The 18,850-nt window shown below is 61.4% G+C and overlaps 1 protein-coding gene across 32 annotated transcripts in view; it reads right to left on the bottom strand.

Moving 5' to 3' along the window:
• Nucleotides 1-228: 228 nt before the first annotated feature.
• The window catches only part of BIN1 (bridging integrator 1), a 59,888-nt gene continuing 41,266 nt past the window's right edge, over nt 229-18,850 (bottom strand). For 4 of the 32 annotated variants that reach the window (XM_009185094.2, XM_009185096.2, XM_009185095.2 and 1 more), the window contains 13 exons: nt 16,154-16,239; nt 15,916-15,991; nt 14,394-14,476; nt 12,897-12,941; nt 11,224-11,368; nt 9,691-9,819; nt 6,123-6,230; nt 5,651-5,674; nt 4,499-4,606; nt 3,344-3,433; nt 2,995-3,105; nt 2,614-2,715; nt 229-838 (listed from right to left, as the gene is read on the bottom strand). In XM_009185094.2, coding sequence (XP_009183358.1) covers nt 731-838; nt 2,614-2,715; nt 2,995-3,105; nt 3,344-3,433; nt 4,499-4,606; nt 5,651-5,674; nt 6,123-6,230; nt 9,691-9,819; nt 11,224-11,368; nt 12,897-12,941; nt 14,394-14,476; nt 15,916-15,991; nt 16,154-16,239 — 1,215 coding nt within the window. In that variant the 3' untranslated portion in view covers nt 229-730. The remainder of the gene's footprint in view (nt 839-2,613; nt 2,716-2,994; nt 3,106-3,343; nt 3,434-4,498; nt 4,607-5,650; nt 5,675-6,122; nt 6,231-9,690; nt 9,820-11,223; nt 11,369-12,896; nt 12,942-14,393; nt 14,477-15,915; nt 15,992-16,153; nt 16,240-18,850) is intronic. The other 28 variants (XM_003909252.3, XM_009185100.2, XM_009185102.2 and 25 more) reach the window with 16 other exon arrangements.

Here is an 18,850-nt window from a genome sequence, read left to right as displayed (position 1 = left end):
ACAGACTTCTCGGGCACAGATGGCTCACCAAAGCCCCTCACCCAAGCCCGCAGTCCCTGACCTCCAGCTGACCACTCCTAAAAATCCCAGGGGCCAGGGGCTGAAGCCCTGGGGTGCACCAGCCCAGAGCAGCGGGCCTTGGGGAGCAGACCATCTCGGTAAGAAAGCCACAGATAATATGGCTCCATCCACACTCATGGACAAGAAGAGGGAGAACAAATACACAAGCGTTTTCTGAGTGTTTTTATCGGTTTTTTTTGGTTTCATTTTGTTTTGAACACTAAGATTTATTTTCAAACAGCACACAGACCATCTGCGGGGCAGGGCCAGGCTACGCTGGTGTCTGGGCCCCACCCACAGCAGCTGCCAGGAAAAGAGGACCCTTGCCCGGGTGGCACGGCCAAAGCTTCAGGCAAGCATGGTGGCTCGGCAGCCCCCAGCCCCGCCCTGCGGCCAGGCACACATGCGGGCACGGGCAGGGGCACCAGGAACTGAACTAGGGGACACAGCAGCTTCAGGAACACTGGTGAATTCCGCCGGACTCGCCGGGACGCGGCTCTTTGGAAAACGACCTAATCTTTGGGAGAACGCCCCTCTGCCTGGGGGTCTCCTCTTGATTTCCCTTTGCTCTTCAAAAGATTAAAAACAAAAACAAAACAGAAAAAAAGAACCACACATTTTTCGGGAGGAGGTGTTCTTCACACGCCCAGAGGCTGCCTGGGCCCCGCCGTCACGGGACCCTCTCGGTGAAGTTCTCGGGGAAGACCCCGCGGCACTTCTCCAGCTCCTTGTGCTGGTTCCAGTCGCTCTCCTTCACGCCCATGAGCCAGCCTTCATCCTGAGGGGCAGAGCACCGGGTCGCACAGGCATGAGCAAGGGGCTCCAACCCACAGGCACGCATCCCACTCCAACCTACTGGGAAGACGGCCCCTCCTCCTGCTGTTCTTGGCCCCTTAGCCTGCCAAGCCCACCTTGAGAACACCTCCTCCAGGCAGCACTCCCCGATGCTGCTGGCTGAGGCTCCTGCCCACAGGCACCACAGGAGCTGGCCTGTCGTCTGCAGGTGGCTGGTTTTGGTGAGTCCCACTGCTCTCTGGTCTGACTGTCTAAACAACTCCTTCAATACCGGTCAAGAGGCTCCCCACCCCTGGGTGCACGCAGAGCGCATCAGCCCTTCCAAGCTTCCAGGCTTCTCAAACCACCCCAGAGTGTTTTGGGAGTGACAAGTTACAAGTTCTAGAGGGACTCAGGGCCACCCCACCAGTCCCTCCAATTTCGACTTGCCCTTTGCTTCAATCCTGACCCCCGCAGGGCTTCTCCAGGCCCCAGGCGGGTGACGGGGAGCTGCATGGCCATCCCCTCCTGACAGTGGCTGGTCCGAGGCTGTCCCTGCAGCTGGGCTGTGCCTGGGGCCTACCTGGGTCTTTGTTATTTCCCTCTGTCATTGTCAACCTCGTCACAGACCTTACTCGTGCCCTATCTGAGCCCCTTCCCGCACCCCAGGGCAACTCCCACTGTGGGCTCTGGTAGGAGTCTGCTTGAAATCCTACCCAGCCAGGGCTGGCCCACTGGGAGGTCCGTGAAGATCTGGGGGCGTAGGAGAAAGAGCCGAATCAGTGCCAGGCCCAGGAGGTCCTCATCTCTCCGGCCTCCTGCCCCAGACCTCAGTAAGTACCCGGTACCCCTGCATCCCAGCCCAGGACTCCCCGTAGGGTTGGCCTCATCCAAGACCCAGCCAGACCCACTATCACCCTCAGCCTCTCTGATAACCCATTCATACAGATGCATTGACAGCTAAACATGTTCTCTGGAAGCAGGAAGAGGCAGGCCAGGCCCTCTGTGCGCAGCCCGAGGTGCTCAGGGGCTGAGCCATGGAGGGAGCCGGATGCCCACCTGCACCACCGACCCCCCCCATAAGCAAAGCTGGCGCTACGCAGCAGGGAGGCTCCTGCCAAGAGTCCACGGCCCCCTGGGCGGGGCAACTGACCCAGATCCAGGAGGGTTCCAGACCCAGAAGGGACACACTTAGCACCCGCCCAGGCTCAGCAGGAGCCCTCACTTCCAGGAGATTAACACGAAGCCACAGCAGGAGGAGAAGGGTCTGGAAGGCATCTTGGGTGAGCCTCAGCTGGGGACACAGCTGGGAGACTCATGGCCCTGCGTGGACAGGGCAGGCCCGCCTCGAGGGGCGGCATACGGGGCTTCATGAGCCCAACCAGTGCTCCAGCCACCGCGGGGTGGGCACCTTGTGGGCGTGGCAGGAGAAGTCAAGCATCCTGCCTTGGGCACGCCGCCAGGAGAGAAGGCGAGAGACAGAGGCAGAGCTGAGAGCTCCTGAGCAAAGCGGGACGTGAGGAGAAGAAAGCAAAGGGTACAGGAAGAAGGGGGTATGGTGACAGGGAGAGAGAGAGGCCTAACAGGAGAGGGGCGGAGGAAAGGGAGAGGAGAGGAAAAGGCCAGACGTGGAGGGCGGGGAGGAGCAGTCGGCGCGGGAGGCCTGGTGCTCGCGAGCCTCTGCTGCCCCCTGCTGGCCTGTCCCTGCCGCGGCGGTGCCAGCCGAAGCCAGGTTGCCTGCGGTGCCCCTGAGCTCTGGCGGCCCCGCCCAGCCCTCACCTGCTCTTCAGGGTTTTGGAAGGGGATCACCAGCACCACGTCGCCAGCCTTGAGCTGCAGCTCGTCTGTGTCGGTGGCCGTGTAGTCGTGCTGGGCCTGTACCTGCGGAGGATGCGGACGTCGAGTCAGACCTTCCGTCCCACCTCCAGCCCTGCACAGAGCAAGGGCCTCGCGTATGGGAGGTGCGGGTGGCGATGTGGAGACCAGGAGTGCTCAAAAGCAGCAGGACGGGATGGGGCTCAGATGCCACCTCGCCAGCTGGGAGTGACCTAGTAGCGCCCGCACGACTTTGGGCAAACCACAGAGCCTCCTGAGGCTCAGGGTCTTCATCTGCCCACCAGGGCACTGAGAGACTGCAGTAGTCAGAGGCTCTGGGCTCACCTTGAACATGAAACCCGGGGGCAGGTCCAGGCGCCCGGCCCCACTGCCGCCCTCCACGGTGCCATTCACAGTTGCTGGGAAGGTCTCCACCACGACAGCAGGAAGAGAGCTCTGGTGGCAGAGGTACGGGTCAGCTGGGCAGGGAGGTGGTCCAGGGACAGCCAGGGCCACCGAGAAGAGGGGCGGGGAAGGGAGAAAGGTGTCTGTGCCTGGTGCCAGACCAGTCCGCCTCCAGCTTCCTCAACAGGAGCCAGGCCTGGACCAGCACCAGCAGGGGCCACAGGGGAGCCCCGGGCAGGCAGGCGGGCGGCAGGGAGGAAAAGGCAGGGATTCGTCCCTGCTGTCTTACGGAGGCTGCTTCACTTGCCGCCGTCTCCCCTGGCTCCTGGGCTCCAGCCGCAGGTTGGGTCCCACCCGCCACCTCCGAGGCCTCTGCTGGCTGCAACATAAATGCCGGCTTGGGGTCAGACACACGACAGGACACAATCAGGACACAGGAAACAGGCCACAGGAGGGAAGCACCCAAGTGAGAGGGCTGGGGGCATCGCCGGGCTGGCAGCAGGGTCTAGAGCCGCCCAGTGTCTCGAAGAATCCAGGGAGCCCCTGCTGGACAGGTCAGGCCCTGGGCCCGGGAAGCAGCTGAAGAGTAGGTGCTGGCAGGCCCAGGGATGTGAGTGGCATGCTGTGAAGAAGCCCAGTGCAAGCCCCGGAGTGCCACCCCCAACCCCGCCTCACAGGCCCTGCCCTCTCGGCACCAAGACCTCACCCAACCACAGCCACCGCCCGCCCACCCTGCTTGGCCTGGCAGGTGGCAGGAGCTTTCTGAACCTATAGATGGTCCATGGCAGGGGACAGCAGCACACATCTGTCCCAGCCTGAGCACAACCAGGCACAGGCAGTGCGGTGCAGCCTGTGTGCAGCCCAAACCCAAGAAGGGTGTGGCACAGCACGGGCACCATGGCAGGCCCTGCGGGGGCCCCAGAGCTGGGCTGACCTGGGCCAACACTCAGACTTGGCCACTTCTGAGTGCTGGAACCAAGTGACTCAACCCTTCTAGTGCCCATCTCCTCATCTGTCAAAGGAGGAAGTGTCTGGCTGGCAAGGTGACGATGAAGATTAAACGAGAAGATTCTGGAAAGTGCCTGGCATAAACCAGTAGGTGCTCTAAATGCTCCTCCTCCTACTCTGGGAGGCCTGAGCTGGGAGGCTGCGCTGGGAGGCTGGTCTGGGAGGTCTGAGCTGGGAGGCCGCACTGGGAGGCTGTGCTGGGAGGCTGGGCTGGGGTGGGCGAGCAGGAGGGGCTGATGTGCCCAGCCGTGCTCACTCACCCCTGGCAGCCTTGGTGACAAGCCCATGCTGGGGCAGCCTAGCTCAGGACACTGTCCTCACACTCACATCCATGGTGGCCTGGTCCCTCCTGCAACCCTTCCTCGGGGCTCTCCTTCCATGCTGCAGCCCCAGAGACTGGGGACAAGCCAGACAGGGGCTGGAGGTGGGCACTTACTTGGGCAGGCCCCGGCTCGGCCGTCTGGCTGGGCCAGGACACAGCAAAGGTGCCCTCGGCAGCGCTGGGCTCCCCGGAAGGCAGGCTGCCGGCTGGACTCTCTGTGGGCTGGTAACAGGCCACGAGGAGAGAACAGGGAGGGGGTGGGGAGGCCGGGATGGAAGGACAATGGGCAGGATCACAAGACAAGAGAAGATGTCACCAGCGGCTGGGGTTGGTGGGGCAGGGTGGGTACCAGCAGAGCCCGGCCGGCCACCCGCCTCCCACGTCCTCTCTCCTGTCACTGCCAAAGGGACAGGCAGTGTGTCTGCTGCCCAAGCTCAGCACCACCAAAACCCACTTGTCAAAATGGTCCTACAGCCCACACCAGGCCGGCTTTTTCTGGCTTCCTCCACAGGGAGATCCTGCCGTGGAGCCTCCAGAGCTCCCAGGAGACTGGGCTGCCAGCGGGTGCCCCAAGAGCACCTGCACACCCGCCTGCCCCTCCCAGCGTCTCTGCCTTTATCAGGGGGTCTCAGGGACAGAGCCCAGGAGATCCTGTTGGAATTCTGGCTCTACCATGACCAGTTCTTGGGCAAGTACCGAGCCCTCCCTGAGCCTCTGTGTCCTGAGCTATCAGGTGACAGCGACACGGGTCCTGTGTGAGCTGGCCTTGCACCTGCCTGCAGGCCCTGCTCTCAGAAGGCACCCAGCCACACCCTGTCTTCCATGACACTCTCAAACCATCCATTCCTCCCCTCTCCCTCTCCTCCCAAATAGCTCCCCACTGCCAAACAGCTCAGAGGGCAAGACCCTTCCACCCGAGGCCCTCCTGCCCCACACCCTGAGGACGCTCGTCCATCCTGGGTCACCGGCCCGCTTCTGTCCAGAGGCAAACACTCACAGGCTATGAAAACGACACCAGATTTCAGGGGACCCCTGTCTCAAGCTAAACTGAGGATCCCCTTTTCCAAGGGCCTGCCAGAGGGAGCAGCAGCAGAATGGCTGGAGATGGACGGCCTCACCAGCTCCCTGTGCTTGAGCTCATGCCTGTGTGTGCTGCGTGTGGGGTGTGTGTGGGGTGCGTGCACCTGTGAACAGGCTAGGAGGAGGCCAAGGCATACGAAGAGTGGCTCCCACAGGGGCTGGACACAGAGCAGATGCACAGCTTACCTCCCAGAGATCCCACGGAATTGACTGAGCGCAGCAGTGAGGGCGAGAAGGACAGTTAGCACAGAGGTTAGAGACAGGGTGGTAAGCAGTCCCCAGGGACCCTACCCCCGCTCGCCCCAGGCCCTCCAGCCCAGCAGGTGCAGGAGTGGCTCAGAGCCAGTTAGACTCCAAGGTTTGCAGGTGACTGAGCTCCTGACACCTCCCAGGGAGCTTCAAGACCCCAGGCCAGGATGCAAGATGAGCACAGAGATGCCGGGTGGTGCTCAGTGACCTCCTACTGAGAGTTGTCCCAGCTGATAAGGGGCTGCTCCCCGCCCTACGACCAGCAGGTGATGAGGGCCGAAGGCTGGGGTGCCAGGGGAAGGGCAGTGACCCAGGCCTAGATGGGGTCACATGGCCAATGGGCAACATGAGCCCAGGGTTGGGCACCTGGAGGCTGGTGGGCCCATGGGCAATGGTGGGCACAACCAACCTGACCGGAGGGCGTGGGTGCCTTCACGGGGCTCGTCACGGGCGGGAGGGGGTCAAAGTCCAGGTCCAGCAGACTGGCCTGCTCCGAGAAAGGCCCCGGGGCCTCAAACTTGGCAGCAGCAGCAGAGGAGGAAGCAGTTAGTGTTAAGCTGGGAGCCCTCACCCCAGGCAGACACTGCAGGCGCAGGCACACGCATAGACACAGACACACACACACACACACACACACGCGCGACACACATGCACAGAGCAAGCGCACGTACATGCACACACGCTGGCACACAGCCCAGGCACCAGCCCATCCACCTCACACCCAGGAACACTGCCCAAAGCCACGCGCCCCTGCACAGGCTCCCGCCCATACCAGGAGGACCCCAGTGCCCGCCTCAAACTCCCAGTCATAGGCCTACCCGTGGCCACCACCCCACAGGGCCAGCGCCAGGCCCCAGCTCTCTCCCGCCTCCATCCACAGGCTGATGCCCCCCCCCCCCCGCCCGCCCCGTGCCTGCACCTCCGCTCCACTCCCCACCCAAGAGTAGCTGATTCTGCTACTCCCCAGTGGCAAGAGTGGCACCAGGCCACAGCCACCCTCAGTGCTCCCGACTGGGAAAATTCCAAAGGCAGAGACTTCCCACTGGCTTTTCCTCAAGCCCAGACAGGCCGGTCACTCTCTGGCAACACCACCACCGGCCAGCTCCAGGGACGGAGGAAAGGGTGGACCCAGCCCACAAAGCCCAAGAGGCCAAGCTTCAAAGTGGGGGTCTTCAACATGCAGGGGCTTCACAACCACCTGGGGCACCTGGGTTAAAACTGCAGGCCCTTGACCCCTCCCCAGCAGCCACCCCCCAAGATCCCCTTCCAGTGAGCCCAGGAATAGGCATGTGACAGGCATGGCCCCAGGGATGGGACACAGTGGCCCTGGCCACACTGTGACAAGCCTCCCCATAAGCTGGGCCAGACTAGCATGGGAGGAAGGGGCTTCCTTAGAGCCCCCGGCACGGGCAGGAACAATGACTCCAGTGAGCCCTGGGCAGTGCCCATGCCCACGCCCATGCCCATGCCCAGGACACAAGCTGCCTTCTGAGGAGCAGGGAGTGGCTCGGCTCCGGCCTCCATCTTGTACCTGGGGCTTCCCTTTGGGGGCCAGGGATAACTTTGCCCAGGTTTAAAAGGAGAGGGATGTGGCCGGGTGCTCCCCTCCAGGGCCCTCAGGCAGTGCTGGAAAAGCCCCAGCCCCACAGCCTAGGCCAACGGCTTCCCGGCTCCACACACTCTTCACAGGCACTGGGCACGGACGGGGCGCCCTTCCACGCAGCCTCCACCATGAAGGACGTGAGACCTGGGGCTGTGGGTCGGGCTCCGCAGAGGCACCTCCACAGCTGAGCTGAGGGCCCGTTGGGAGAGACCCAAGGTCCTCAGTCCTAAGAACACCCAGCTGTCCCGCAGCTCAGGAGACAAGGCGTGGAGCAGTCCACATGGCCAAGCCGAGGTGTCAGAAAGCCCAGGCCAAATGGACTCACTTCCTGGAACCAGGGGCCCCAGGCCCTGCCCTGGGCCCATCCCATCAGCTGACTTCCCTTTAGGTCCAGCCCTGTCTGGGGAAGCCAGGGTGGGGAGGTCACTGCTCTGCCCCATAACCGGCCGTCTCTGAAGAAAGAGCTGTGAGGACGCCTGTGCACAGCTCCTAGGTGCCTCCAACCAGTGGGCGGCCAGCGTCTCTCCCCAGTGGCCCCCACCCTGCCCCAGCGACACCCTTCCCTCCTATCTCAGAGAAGTCAGCCAACCCAGGCAGCCATACCCATCGTGTGCCGAGGGCAGGGTCACCCGCCAGAGAGCTCACCATCCCCTCGCTGTCCTGCCCTGGCAGGTGGCACCTCGCCATGCAGGCCCGGGACTGTCCCTCCATGCAGGGACACAGGCTATTCACCACCCCACAGCCAGGAAGCCCGTGGGCACCAGCATCATGGACAAGGGCACGCTCACCCCTGCCCCATGCCCCACCCAAAGGTCATGGCTCCCGCACCCCAGACCAGGAAAACCAGTTGCCTGGAGATGGCACACGCAGTGGCCAGGGAGGCAGGTATGGTATAGAGGGACAGGCGCACTCAGAACCTGGGTGCAGGTAGTCTCTGGGCCACCTCCTGGCCTGGCACACCTTGTTCTGGCGTGGGCCCACGGCACAGGCCCTAGGTTCCTTTCCTCGCCTGTTAAATGGGGGCATGATGCAAAATGGGGGCATAATGGGGGCATAATGGGGTATAGGAAGTGGCTGGCACCATTCCCCGCTCAGTATTTGCCAGTGTCTATGCCATCCCATCTCCCTCACCTGCACACACACTGGGCATCCCCAGGGTGGAGGCACGCTCGAGCCAGGGAGGTCCTCAGCCCTGACCCCACACTGCTCTTCCTACATCGCCCTCTGCCACCATCCCACAGAGAGGGGCTCCCAAGCCTGCCAGGTCCCTGACACCTGCGTCACTCACCCAGACACCTGCAGCCTTGGATCTAAAGCTCCTTAGTTCTAGCCCTAGTCTTTGCATAGGAGCTTGAGGCCCACCATCCCCAACCCTTCCTACCAGCGACCACTGTTCGCAGTTCCCAGCAGCCACTCCCCACACTCACAACCTCCAACCTATCCCCCCTAGGTGTCTGAGCTGTGTGAAGGGGTTTGCTGGAGGCCACCACAGCCTGGACTGGACAGCCTCCCTTACAGGTGAGGCTCCCCATGTGGGAAGGGCCCTGGCTCACCCACAGGAGGGAGGCCAAGGCCTGGATGGCTGGCCTTGAGGAGGCAGTCAGCTCTGGGGGAGTGCAGGGAAGGCCGGCCACCCCTGGGCAAATCTGACAACACATCAGCCCACTCCAGCACTGGCGAGTGGCGCTTCCAGCAAGACACTCCCGCCAGGCCCCCACCAGGAAGGACGTGAGACCTGGGGCAGTGGGCCGGGCTCCCCAGAGGCACCTCCACAGCTGAGCTGAGGGTCCACTGGGAGAGACCCAGGACCCTCTGGGTGGCTCCTTGCTGAGCCAAGGACCCGTCAGGAGAGACCCAAGCCACCCTGGGTGGCTCCCTGCTGCATCTGGGCATTCCACACCTCTCAGGGAGTGTGCACGCAGCAGCTGTGCTCTGAAGCCTGGCTGCTGCCCCCGCCCTCAAGTGACTGACAGCAGCTGTGGGACCTGAAGTCCAGGTGCTTCAGCCATTCCAGGGCCTTCCAACTCTCCCTGCATGTGGAAGCCTTCCCTGACACCACAGGTCCTCCACACTCCCCGATCCCCTCTGCCAAGTACCCACTGCACCGCAAGGGCACTGCTGACGTGACTGCTGTGCCGGGAGGGGTGGGCACCTTTCCCCGCTGTGGCCCTGCATCCAGCCTTAGTACATGCTCAGAGATGGGTGATGATGATGGAGGAGGATGGACAGAGGGAAGGAAGGGTGAGAGAGGGAAACTGACAGTCTCTCTGGCCAGATTCTTGGCTCTTGAGACAGAAGCATAGAGGATGAAGGCCATGCACGCCCTGAGAGGGCAGGAAGAGAGGAGAGCTGGGCCGCGGCGGCCGCGGCTGACCTGGGAGGGGGTGGTCACGCTGATCTCAGGGACAAACGTGTCCTCAAACAGGCTGAGGATCTGCTCCTGCTTGACCTCCTTGGACGGGGTGTGTTTGGGAGGCGGAGGGACTGGTGGGCCTTTCCGGAGCTGTGGGTCGGCGGCGGGTGAGGGGCCGCGCGGGAAGGCACAGCAGAGCACGGGGTTTGGGGGAGACAGACAGAGACAAAGACACGGTTAGTCACACCCCAGGCCACAGCCCCACCCAGGCCACTGAGCAGGGCGCAGCAAATGAAGATTCACTGCCCTCCCAGCCCCCCAACACAGACACCAAGACCGCAGGCCACCCCCGAGAGGGACACTGAGGCAGGAGGTCCAGAAACGCTGTGTGGAGAGAGAAGAGACAGGTGAGGGGAGAGGAGAGAGGGAGAGCGAAGAAGAGGGAGAGAGGCCCCGGGCTGCCTGCTGGCCAACTGTGGGAGGGTCTGGCTTCCACCCGCCTGGCGAGAAGACTGGGGAAGGAAACAATCGTTGAGAGACAGCCGGGCCCCAGGCTCACTCTGCCCACCTTGCCCTTCCCACAGGCACCTCCCTCTACCTCCCAGGGCGTAGGGCTGCCCACAGGGAGCCCAGCTCAGACGAGTGTGTCCCAGAGGAAGCCAGCGTGGCACCAGGATGGGGCAGAGGCCACACCCCTGCCCACCAGGTGGGGGACCTCGGGCAGGTCACGCACCCACGAGGCTGGGCTTCCTCATGTGTCGGGTGATGACAGCGTCTGCTTCACAGGGGGTTTGTGGGGACTCAGTGAATGAAAACACAGAAGGCACTGGCACCATGTCCAGGTCAGGGGAAGTGCTGTTCGGTGCAGGCTCCCACCACGTCCTTAGCCCTGCTATCCTAGTCAGCAGCAGGGCAGGGTGGCGGCGGAAAACTGGGAGCTGCAGGAGGCCCGGCTATGAGAACACCGCCACCTGGTCGGCCAGCGCCTAGGGCCCTGCAGACACCTGGAGAGCCCGCTGGGGGCAGGTGGGGTGGAGACAGGGACAGTCCAGAAGCCCAGGACCTGCCCCCTTAGCCACCCCACACTCTCCACTGAGCCCTTCCTCTCCCTGTCCCTTTAAAGGCCCTGCGTGGCCACCTGGCTGGGCTCCTCCCTCAGGCCCCTTTAAGACAGAGAGGCCAGGAAGAGGGACAAGCAGCCCACTCCGGAGATCTGGATGCTCTGTGGGCTGAGCGCCCAGAGCCTCTGCTAGGGAGGAAAAGAAGATGGAGAAAGAGTCAAGCAGCCAAAAGACTGGGAGGGAAGGGGAGGGCGCTGCAGTAGGGGTGGGCCCTGGGGAGGGGCGAGCAGTCACAGATGCCTCCCGGAAGCACGCCAGGCTGGATGAGGGGAAGGAGACCCAGGTCCAGGCCCAACACCCACTGGGCAAAGCATCGGGTCCATAGCTGCCCAGGCCAGAAAGGGGACAGAGGAGTGGGAGGATGGGGGACAACAGCAAAGCCAGAGGAGAAGGAGGGAGGGCAGCGGACCTGCCACCGAGACATCACTCCTACCTGAGATGGGGACTTGGGGAGGGTGGCTCCGGGCGTGGCCCCGCCGGCTGGCTCTGGCTCGTGGTTGACTCTGATCTCGGGGGTGGCGGCAGGGGAGCCATCTGGAGGTGAAGGGCTCTTGTTCCCTTTTGCAGGCGCGTTGTCACTGTGGGGGCAGGACAAGAAAGGGAGCCCAGTGTTGGGGGACTGAGGCACAGGAGACAGAGGAGCAAATGTATTGACATCTGTGTGAAGAGGTGTGTGCATATGGAGGTGTGAAGCCGTGTGTGTGTGTGTGTGTGTGTGTGTGAGAGAGAGAGAGAGACAGAGAGCGGGAGGGTGGGGGGAGCCAAGGGACCTGGGCTTGGGGGGCTGGAAGTGGGGAGCCTGCCTCAGAGACAGGAACAGCCCAAGGCGGGACTCCAGGCTGGAGGTCTACAGTTCCCAGGAGTGCAGGCAGGCACCTTGGAACCATCTGTCGCAGAGGCCAGACCAACACCACCACAGGCTCCATGGGGTCCACCAGGGCCCATGCTGACAGCCCAAGATCCACAGCAGGAGGAAGCCAGACATCCCAGAGGCACAGTGAGTCTCCCACACCACAGGCAGCAGCCCCTCTGTTCTGCGGGCCGCTCCCCAGCCTGCTGCCCCCAGGCCTCCTCGCTGCCCTCCCTGCCTGTCCATCACAGAACCCTGGTACATGTCTCCAGACCTTGGCTCTCCTGTCCTCTAGGCCGTTGGAGGCCAAAAGCAGGGCCTGGACAAACTAAGAGCGGCATCCTCATCACAGAGGAGTGGGCAGCTGGCGATGGAGGGGACAGGTCCTGAGCCATGGCATTCAGTGCCAGAACGCGATGGGGAGGTGGTGTGATGCTGTGCACCCCGCAAAGGGACGAGGGTGCAGGGAGAAAATTCTCTACCAGAACCTGCATAGAGAGGCCTAGAAAGGCGCTGCCCAATATGATTGCCACTAGCCACCAAACCTGAGTTTGGCAATGCAAACTCAAATCAGTGAAATTTACGTGTAATTTAAATGAAAAATTCCGCTGCCCAGTCACACTGGCCAGTTTCAAGTGCTCGACAGCCCCATGGGGTAACTGGCATCTGTGCCGGACAGTGCAGATCTAGAAGCATCCAGCAGGAACCAGTGACCAAGTCACCTGAGGGCAAAGCGTGGAACAGCCTAAGAGATGTCGCTGATACCATCTTTCCTTTTGGAATCTGTGTTTTATGGGAATCTATTCTCCTTAAAGAATATATATAAGTATATAGTATATATAAGTGTGCGTGTGTGTATATATATATATAAGTATATAGTATACACACAGAATTTTTTGAAAAACAACCCCACCGTGCTGCAGTGTCACCTCCCTGACCCTCCCCAGGTCTCCTTCCCAGCCGCGTCCGCCATTGGTAAGTGCGCTGGTGACCCGGGCACACCCAGGGCTAGACAAGTGAGGGGCGCCCAGAGGAACGTGCTAAATCCAGCCAGCTGCTCAGAGGCCTGCCCGCCCCGCACCGCCTCCGCCTTCCCACCCAACACACACACACACACACGCCAGCCCTGCCGGGCAGCACTGCACACAGAGCCAGGTTACGGGTTAGTGGCGTCTGGGAGCGGGCCGCAAGGCGCATGCACAGGGCCGGCCAGGGCGCGGACCTCTGCGCCCCTCAGCAGCACTCACTGCCGGTACCTGTTCTTCTTTCTGCGCAGCCGCGAAAACAGTTTACTTTTCTTTCTGTGGGGACGGACGGGAGGTGGAGGCCTTCATTCTGGAGAAAGGCCAGGGACAGAACTGGCCCGTCCCCTTCCCTCTTTGCCAACCCCTCTGCTCAGAGGACAAAGGGGCAAAAGCCTCTCCTAAGTGCCAGAGGCCTTGCAGAGGGCCTGGGCCTGCTATCCCAGGGTGCCCGGGCAGGCCCCTGCTGTGGCCAGGTGCCCGGGGTGATGCTAACAGGGCCTGGTGAGGGGCAGGAGGCTCGGGGCAGGGGAGAGTCACCCTGCCTGTGGTCCCAGTCCTCAGGAGCTCCAGGTGTGCCCAGAGTGCCAGAAAAGGCCCCCAGGCCAGCACAGAGTGCACAAGAGGCCACTCGGCTGGAAGGGAGGCTCCTGGGCCTCCACTGTCCCTCTCTCTTCCCTCCACCTCCTTCCTGAGGGGAGCCATGGTTCTGGCCAGGACGGCCACGCTTACCCCTTGCTGACCCATCCCAGTGTTCCCACCTGTGCCTACAGTCCAGGCAGCTGCCCCTCCCTGCCCGACCTTGGATTCACATTTTGGCCTTTATTCTACAACCCCCCCACACCCCCCTACTGCCACAATGCCTCCCTCCTCACCTCCCCACTCCCAGCCTCAGGTCACCACGGCCCCTCTCTCAGCCACAACTATTTTATGTTCAGGGAAGGAAGGGGCAATCACCACCACCCAATACCCTCATCATCCCAGGCAATACCCCAGGAAGCAGACAGTTGCCCCGTTTTACAGAGTTCCCCGGTGCTCTCTGCACCCTGCTGTGATGTGCATGTGTGTATGCACACACTCACACCTGTCGCACACAGTCCCCCTCACACACACACATGCAGACACGGCCAGAAGGGAGGGGAAGTCCCAGGCTTGCTGCTTTCTCTGATCCACAGCCAGGAGAGCAAGGCGTTTCCCTCCTCCCCCATGGTTCCCCCTCAGGAAACAGAGATCTCCTTGCAGCTGCACTTCCCAGGCTGAGGACAGGAAGAGGACGCCCGTGCAGGTGAGCAGAATGCTGCCATCCAGGGACATGAGCTTTTCCAGAAGCAGGAGAGAGAAGGGCGGTGCTACCTCCCTCCTCCGAGAGGACTGCACATCCCAGAGTCATTCAGTCCTGTTCACACCCCCCAGTCCCCAAAGCTGAGCAGGCTGCCCACCCCAGCCCCAGATGCTCCTGCTCCACAATGACGGGGTCCGCCGGCTCAGGGACCTGTGGACTCCCCAGAGTGCTCCTTCCTCAACGAACACAGCCAGAGGGACAGGGACATTCGAGACAGAGACCTGCCCTCACCTGCTTCCCTGAGCACAGAGAGGCCGAGACAGGAAGGTCCCTAGACCTCCAAGGCCAAACTCACAGGGGACCAGGGAGGGCACCAACAGGGTCACAGGAAGGAGCCCTGCCCCTACCGTGCACACAGTCACGTGTGTCAGGGCTTTCCCCGCACGCACCTGGGCTGGGCCTTGACCGTGAAGGTGTTGCTCCCGTGCTGCTTCTCCAGGCTGACCAGCACGTCGTTGAGGTTCTGGTTGAGCTGTGGGAGAGAGAGTGAGGAGGTGGGGGGCTTCCAGGGCCACCAAACAGCCCCACCTTCCCCAAACACCTCTGCTTCTGCCCACCACCCCCGGCCCCTGGCCAGGAACAAGCTCCTCTTTCCCCATCTGTGAGAGCAAGGAACCAGCACACCAAACCTAGAAAAACCAAGGGGCAACAAAACGGGGCCAGTGGGCTACATCACTAATGCCTGTTGTCTCTGGAAGCTATCTTTTCCCCTCCTACTTATAGGGATATCCTAAAATGCCACACAGAGCATGAACTATTTTTACACTTTTCTCTTAAAAATTGTTTTGGCGGACTGTTGATCTTAATTGTTCAGGTCATTTTGCCAAGATGCTTTCAGACCACACTGCAACTGCTGGATATTTCACTGAAAGCACAGGCACGAGAGAAGGTTTATTCCTCACACGTGGTGATTCTCGTTACTGAGAATATTCCTCTCTTTGATTTGGCCACTAGGGAGCTCAGAGCCGAATTTTCATCCTATTTATAAACAACTATGCCCTGTGGCATATATTTTTACAGACTAATTTTATATAAATGTTCCTTCTCTAAAACACCTCTCTCTGTTTTTTAAACTTTTCATAAGTTGTCTCAAATCTTCGAAGGGAAAGGGGAAAAGGTAAGAAGGAAAGAGAAAGTCTAAAAGGCAAGAAACCATACTCAGGGGTGTGAGTCAGGAGAGGCCCCAAGCTGCTTTTCCTCCTCCGACCCTGGGCCTGGAATCCACCATCATCATTTCATCCCTCTGGGCCCGAGACACAAAGTCAGACCCACCACTGGGGGCGGAGGTGCCAGCCCTGGGTCTCTCCAACTGCAAAGTTCAACACCTTTGCGTTTTAGTTGCCAGATAGGTTAAAATGAAAATAACACAACAGAGAAAGGTAGGCTAATCAGTCCAGACCCTGTCGCACAGTGGATTCATGCAGACGAAACAGGCCTATTTAAATGTCTCAAAAACACGGGAATAAAATTAAAATGGAGAAAATGCTGGTAATTTTTTTTCCTACAAATTGAGAAACTGCCACCATTGTCTAACACTGCACTCCCTGGGCCAAGGTTGCTACAGAACACATTCCCAGTTTGAGAGGGCCTGGTCTACATTCTCGGGTGGTCTGCCCGGGCCTGGTCTACATTCTCGGGTGGTCTGCCCGGGCCTGGTCTACATTCTCGGGTGGTCTGCCCAGGCCAGGACCCAGAAAACGCTCACAGCCTCCCGGCATGCCCTGCTGCGCTCTCTCGGCCCAGGCACTCCTGAAGGGGGCTGTTCCACGGGGCATGGAGGGAGCGCTGTGGTCACCAGTGTGTGCTGAACCTGGCAGGGAAGGAGGAGCTCAGGCCGCCCCTCCCACAACTCTGACTCTGACCCTTGGCCAGGGTGGAGCGTGGCCCCTCAGAGGAGTCCCCAGGGCCTACCTTGCTCATCTCCTTGTGGAAGTTTTCCTCTAGGCCCGCGATGCTCTGGAACGTGTTGACGTAGAAACCTACGCGGCTACAGAAGGGCAGAAGGATGGGGGCCAGGTGAACAGGCGGGTCAAGACAGCAACTCAGAAACACACTCACCCACGAGCAACCACACATGCGCATCAGAGACAGAAACTCGACAGCACCCAGGCACCGCAGCACACAGGCTGGGCACCGCGCCGGGCCTCACCTGTTCCACAGGGAGGGCAGCTCCTCCTGCAGATCCACATTCATCTCCTCAAACACCTTCTGGGCTTTGATGAGCTCCTCCTCGGCCTGGAGAGCAGTACGGGTCATTCCCCTTTGCTGGGTGTCTGTCCCAGCCAGCCCAGCCCCGTGGCCAATCCACCCACCTCCTGCCCACGCCTCCTGGCCAGTGCGCCAGGACCAGGGCTCTGGGCAAGACAGAGGCTGGACTGGATGCGGACACTCACGCTGGCAACCTCCCCCTGCAGCCCTCCGGGACCCTGAGGCCGTCTGAGAAAGGGAGGGCTGAGCAGCCAATGCCAAAGAGAGGCCCAGGTGGCCGGGAGGGCAGTGAGCGGCGAGGAGGGCACAAGAGGGGCCAGTCCGGGGCTTGGTGAGCTGGACACAGGACATGCACAGAGGCAGACCCCAGACCCAGCCAAGTGGGGACCCCGCCCACTTCCACATGAACCCCCTCAGGCTGGGCGCCAGCCCTGCCGCTGCCTTCTGGCTCTCAAGGCAGCATCTGTCGCTGTGCCCCACTGCCCCTGCCCCTGAGTGCTCCCTCCCCGTTTCTGAGGGCCAGCTCCTGGCAGCCTCAGCCACCATCCTTCACTTCACCTCCTGGGGACAGTCCTTCCCACAAAGCCCTCTGTCTCCTGGGACCTGTCTCCACCAGAGGGAGACCAGAGGCAGCCACTCAGGCACCTCTAGGAACGTCAGGGGGACCCTAGAGGAGGGTGCAGGGCCAGGGAGGAGGCGGCCAGGCAGTTGGGCAGTGCCTGGTCCTACTCCTGGCCCACACCTTCCCCAGGGCAGGCCCTGCGCCCTCCAGGCCGCTCACACCCACCAGGCGGTGGCGCTCAGGCCCCATTGCACGGCCACAGAGTGCTGGGGAAGGGACTGCAGGCAGCAGGTGAGTCACAGACCCCACCTGGTGCCCAGCCCACTCGCCCGCCTGGGGAAGGGGCTCTGCTGGCTCACTGCAGGAGGACACTGCCGGGGAGAGTGACTCAGAGATTCGGGGTGTGAGTCACAGCCCAGGAACGTGTCAGGCCCCGCCTAGGGAAACCCCGCCAGCAGCCTCACGTTCTCAGGCCCCGGCTGGGGCTCGGGCTGGGCTGCCTTATGGCAACGGCAGCCAGATGGCTGGAAGGCCACTTAACCACAAAGCACACGATTGCCCCAAGCCCAGCCAGCCTGGGCCCCATCCAGTCTCAGGCAGCAGGACTAGCCCAGGTCAGCCCCTAGCCCCAGGGACTTGGGTTGGGACTGGAGGAGGGGCCACCATGGCTTCTGACAAGTGACCTCCAGCTACTTGCTAGAGTGGGTGTGGGCTCCTTGCCTGACTTTTTAGAATCTAATAAAAATGTAAAGGCAGATTTGGGGGGCGGGGAGAATGTCTATTCAAACATGCATGCCTCTCTTAGATCCAGGGGCCCTGGGCAACCCACACCAGGCCGGGGTGAGGAATACTGTCCCTCCTGCCTCTCCAGGCTGTGGCTGGGCCATCTCTGCCCTACTCCTCTGGGCATCCCAGGACCTGGAAGGGGGGCTGCCAACCACGGTTCTATGGAACTCATAAAATAAGTGACTCCTAGGGGTACTGTTGTGAGCCGAGCACCATCACACATACTCCCCGCCCTCAACGGCCAAGAGTGGGTCTAAAGTCCCACATTCCACATGAACCTGCCCGGCTTCTCTACCCACTAGGACCCCCTCTCCATGAGGATGCAGCCACCACCCCCACAACTGCCCAGATGGCAACGGTGGGGACAGCAGTGAAGACAGCACTGCAGCTCGTCTAGGGGGCACATCTGCCCCCAGCCATGCCCTCACAGCGCAGCAACGCTACAGAAAGCCAGAGCCCGGACAGTGCCGCTTGAGTTCCTGAAGTCAGGACCTGTGTCTTGTATTCCCTCTGGTTGGCGTTCCTCATATTCTGGCTCTTTCGGAAGCATGTGGAAGGGGCAGGGAGTAAGGTGAGGGCTGTCTGCCATGTCTGCCGTGAGGAGAGAGTGCCCCCACCCCAGCTCCACTGAAGCTAACAACGGAGGAGAGCAGTCACGTGGGCCCGGGGTCCCGAGGACAGCATTCAGGACGCTAGGGCAGGTGTGGAGAGCAACTCAGAACTGGTCCCGGGTCCTCATGGAGCCGGCCAGCTCCCCTGGTACAGCCTAGAGAGGATGCACTGTCTCCCCAAAGTCAAGTCCCCCAGCAGGGCAGCCCCGGAGTCCCAGCTGTCCCATCTCACAGCCAGCCAGCTGCCCACAGGTCAGTCCAAAGGCTCTCCAGCCTCCAGCCAGGGTATGAGTGTGGTGGGGACAAGGAGGACGTGCTCAAATAAAGATGGGACCCAATTGAGACAGCCAGTTTGGCCAAACTGTGAAACATTCACAGCCCAGCACCCAAAGATGTGATCGCCTGCCTCACCCTCTCGCTGCTCCCCCAGGGTGGGCGTGGGGGCAGACCCTCCCTCCAGAGTCCCATCCACACCTGTCCCAGGAGCCCAAAAGCGCTGGGCAGGCCCCATAGCCTCCTAAGGAGTTCTCCCATCCACAAAAAAATGTTTCACCTGTTTCAGGGAAAATTATTCAGAAACCCCAGCCCTCAGTCAGTAGTCCCATTTCCCTTCTAGCCCAAGTGCTAAACTGACTGGCAGGGCACACGCACTCCAGCCCCTGGTTCCTCCTCCACCTCC

Source organism: Papio anubis, chromosome 10, assembly GCF_008728515.1.
Source record: "Papio anubis isolate 15944 chromosome 10, Panubis1.0, whole genome shotgun sequence".
In the NCBI taxonomy this organism is placed as follows: Eukaryota; Metazoa; Chordata; class Mammalia; order Primates; family Cercopithecidae; genus Papio; species Papio anubis.
The sequence above is the reverse complement of the archived record's forward strand: the minus strand, read 5'-3'. Positions and strand labels throughout refer to the sequence as shown.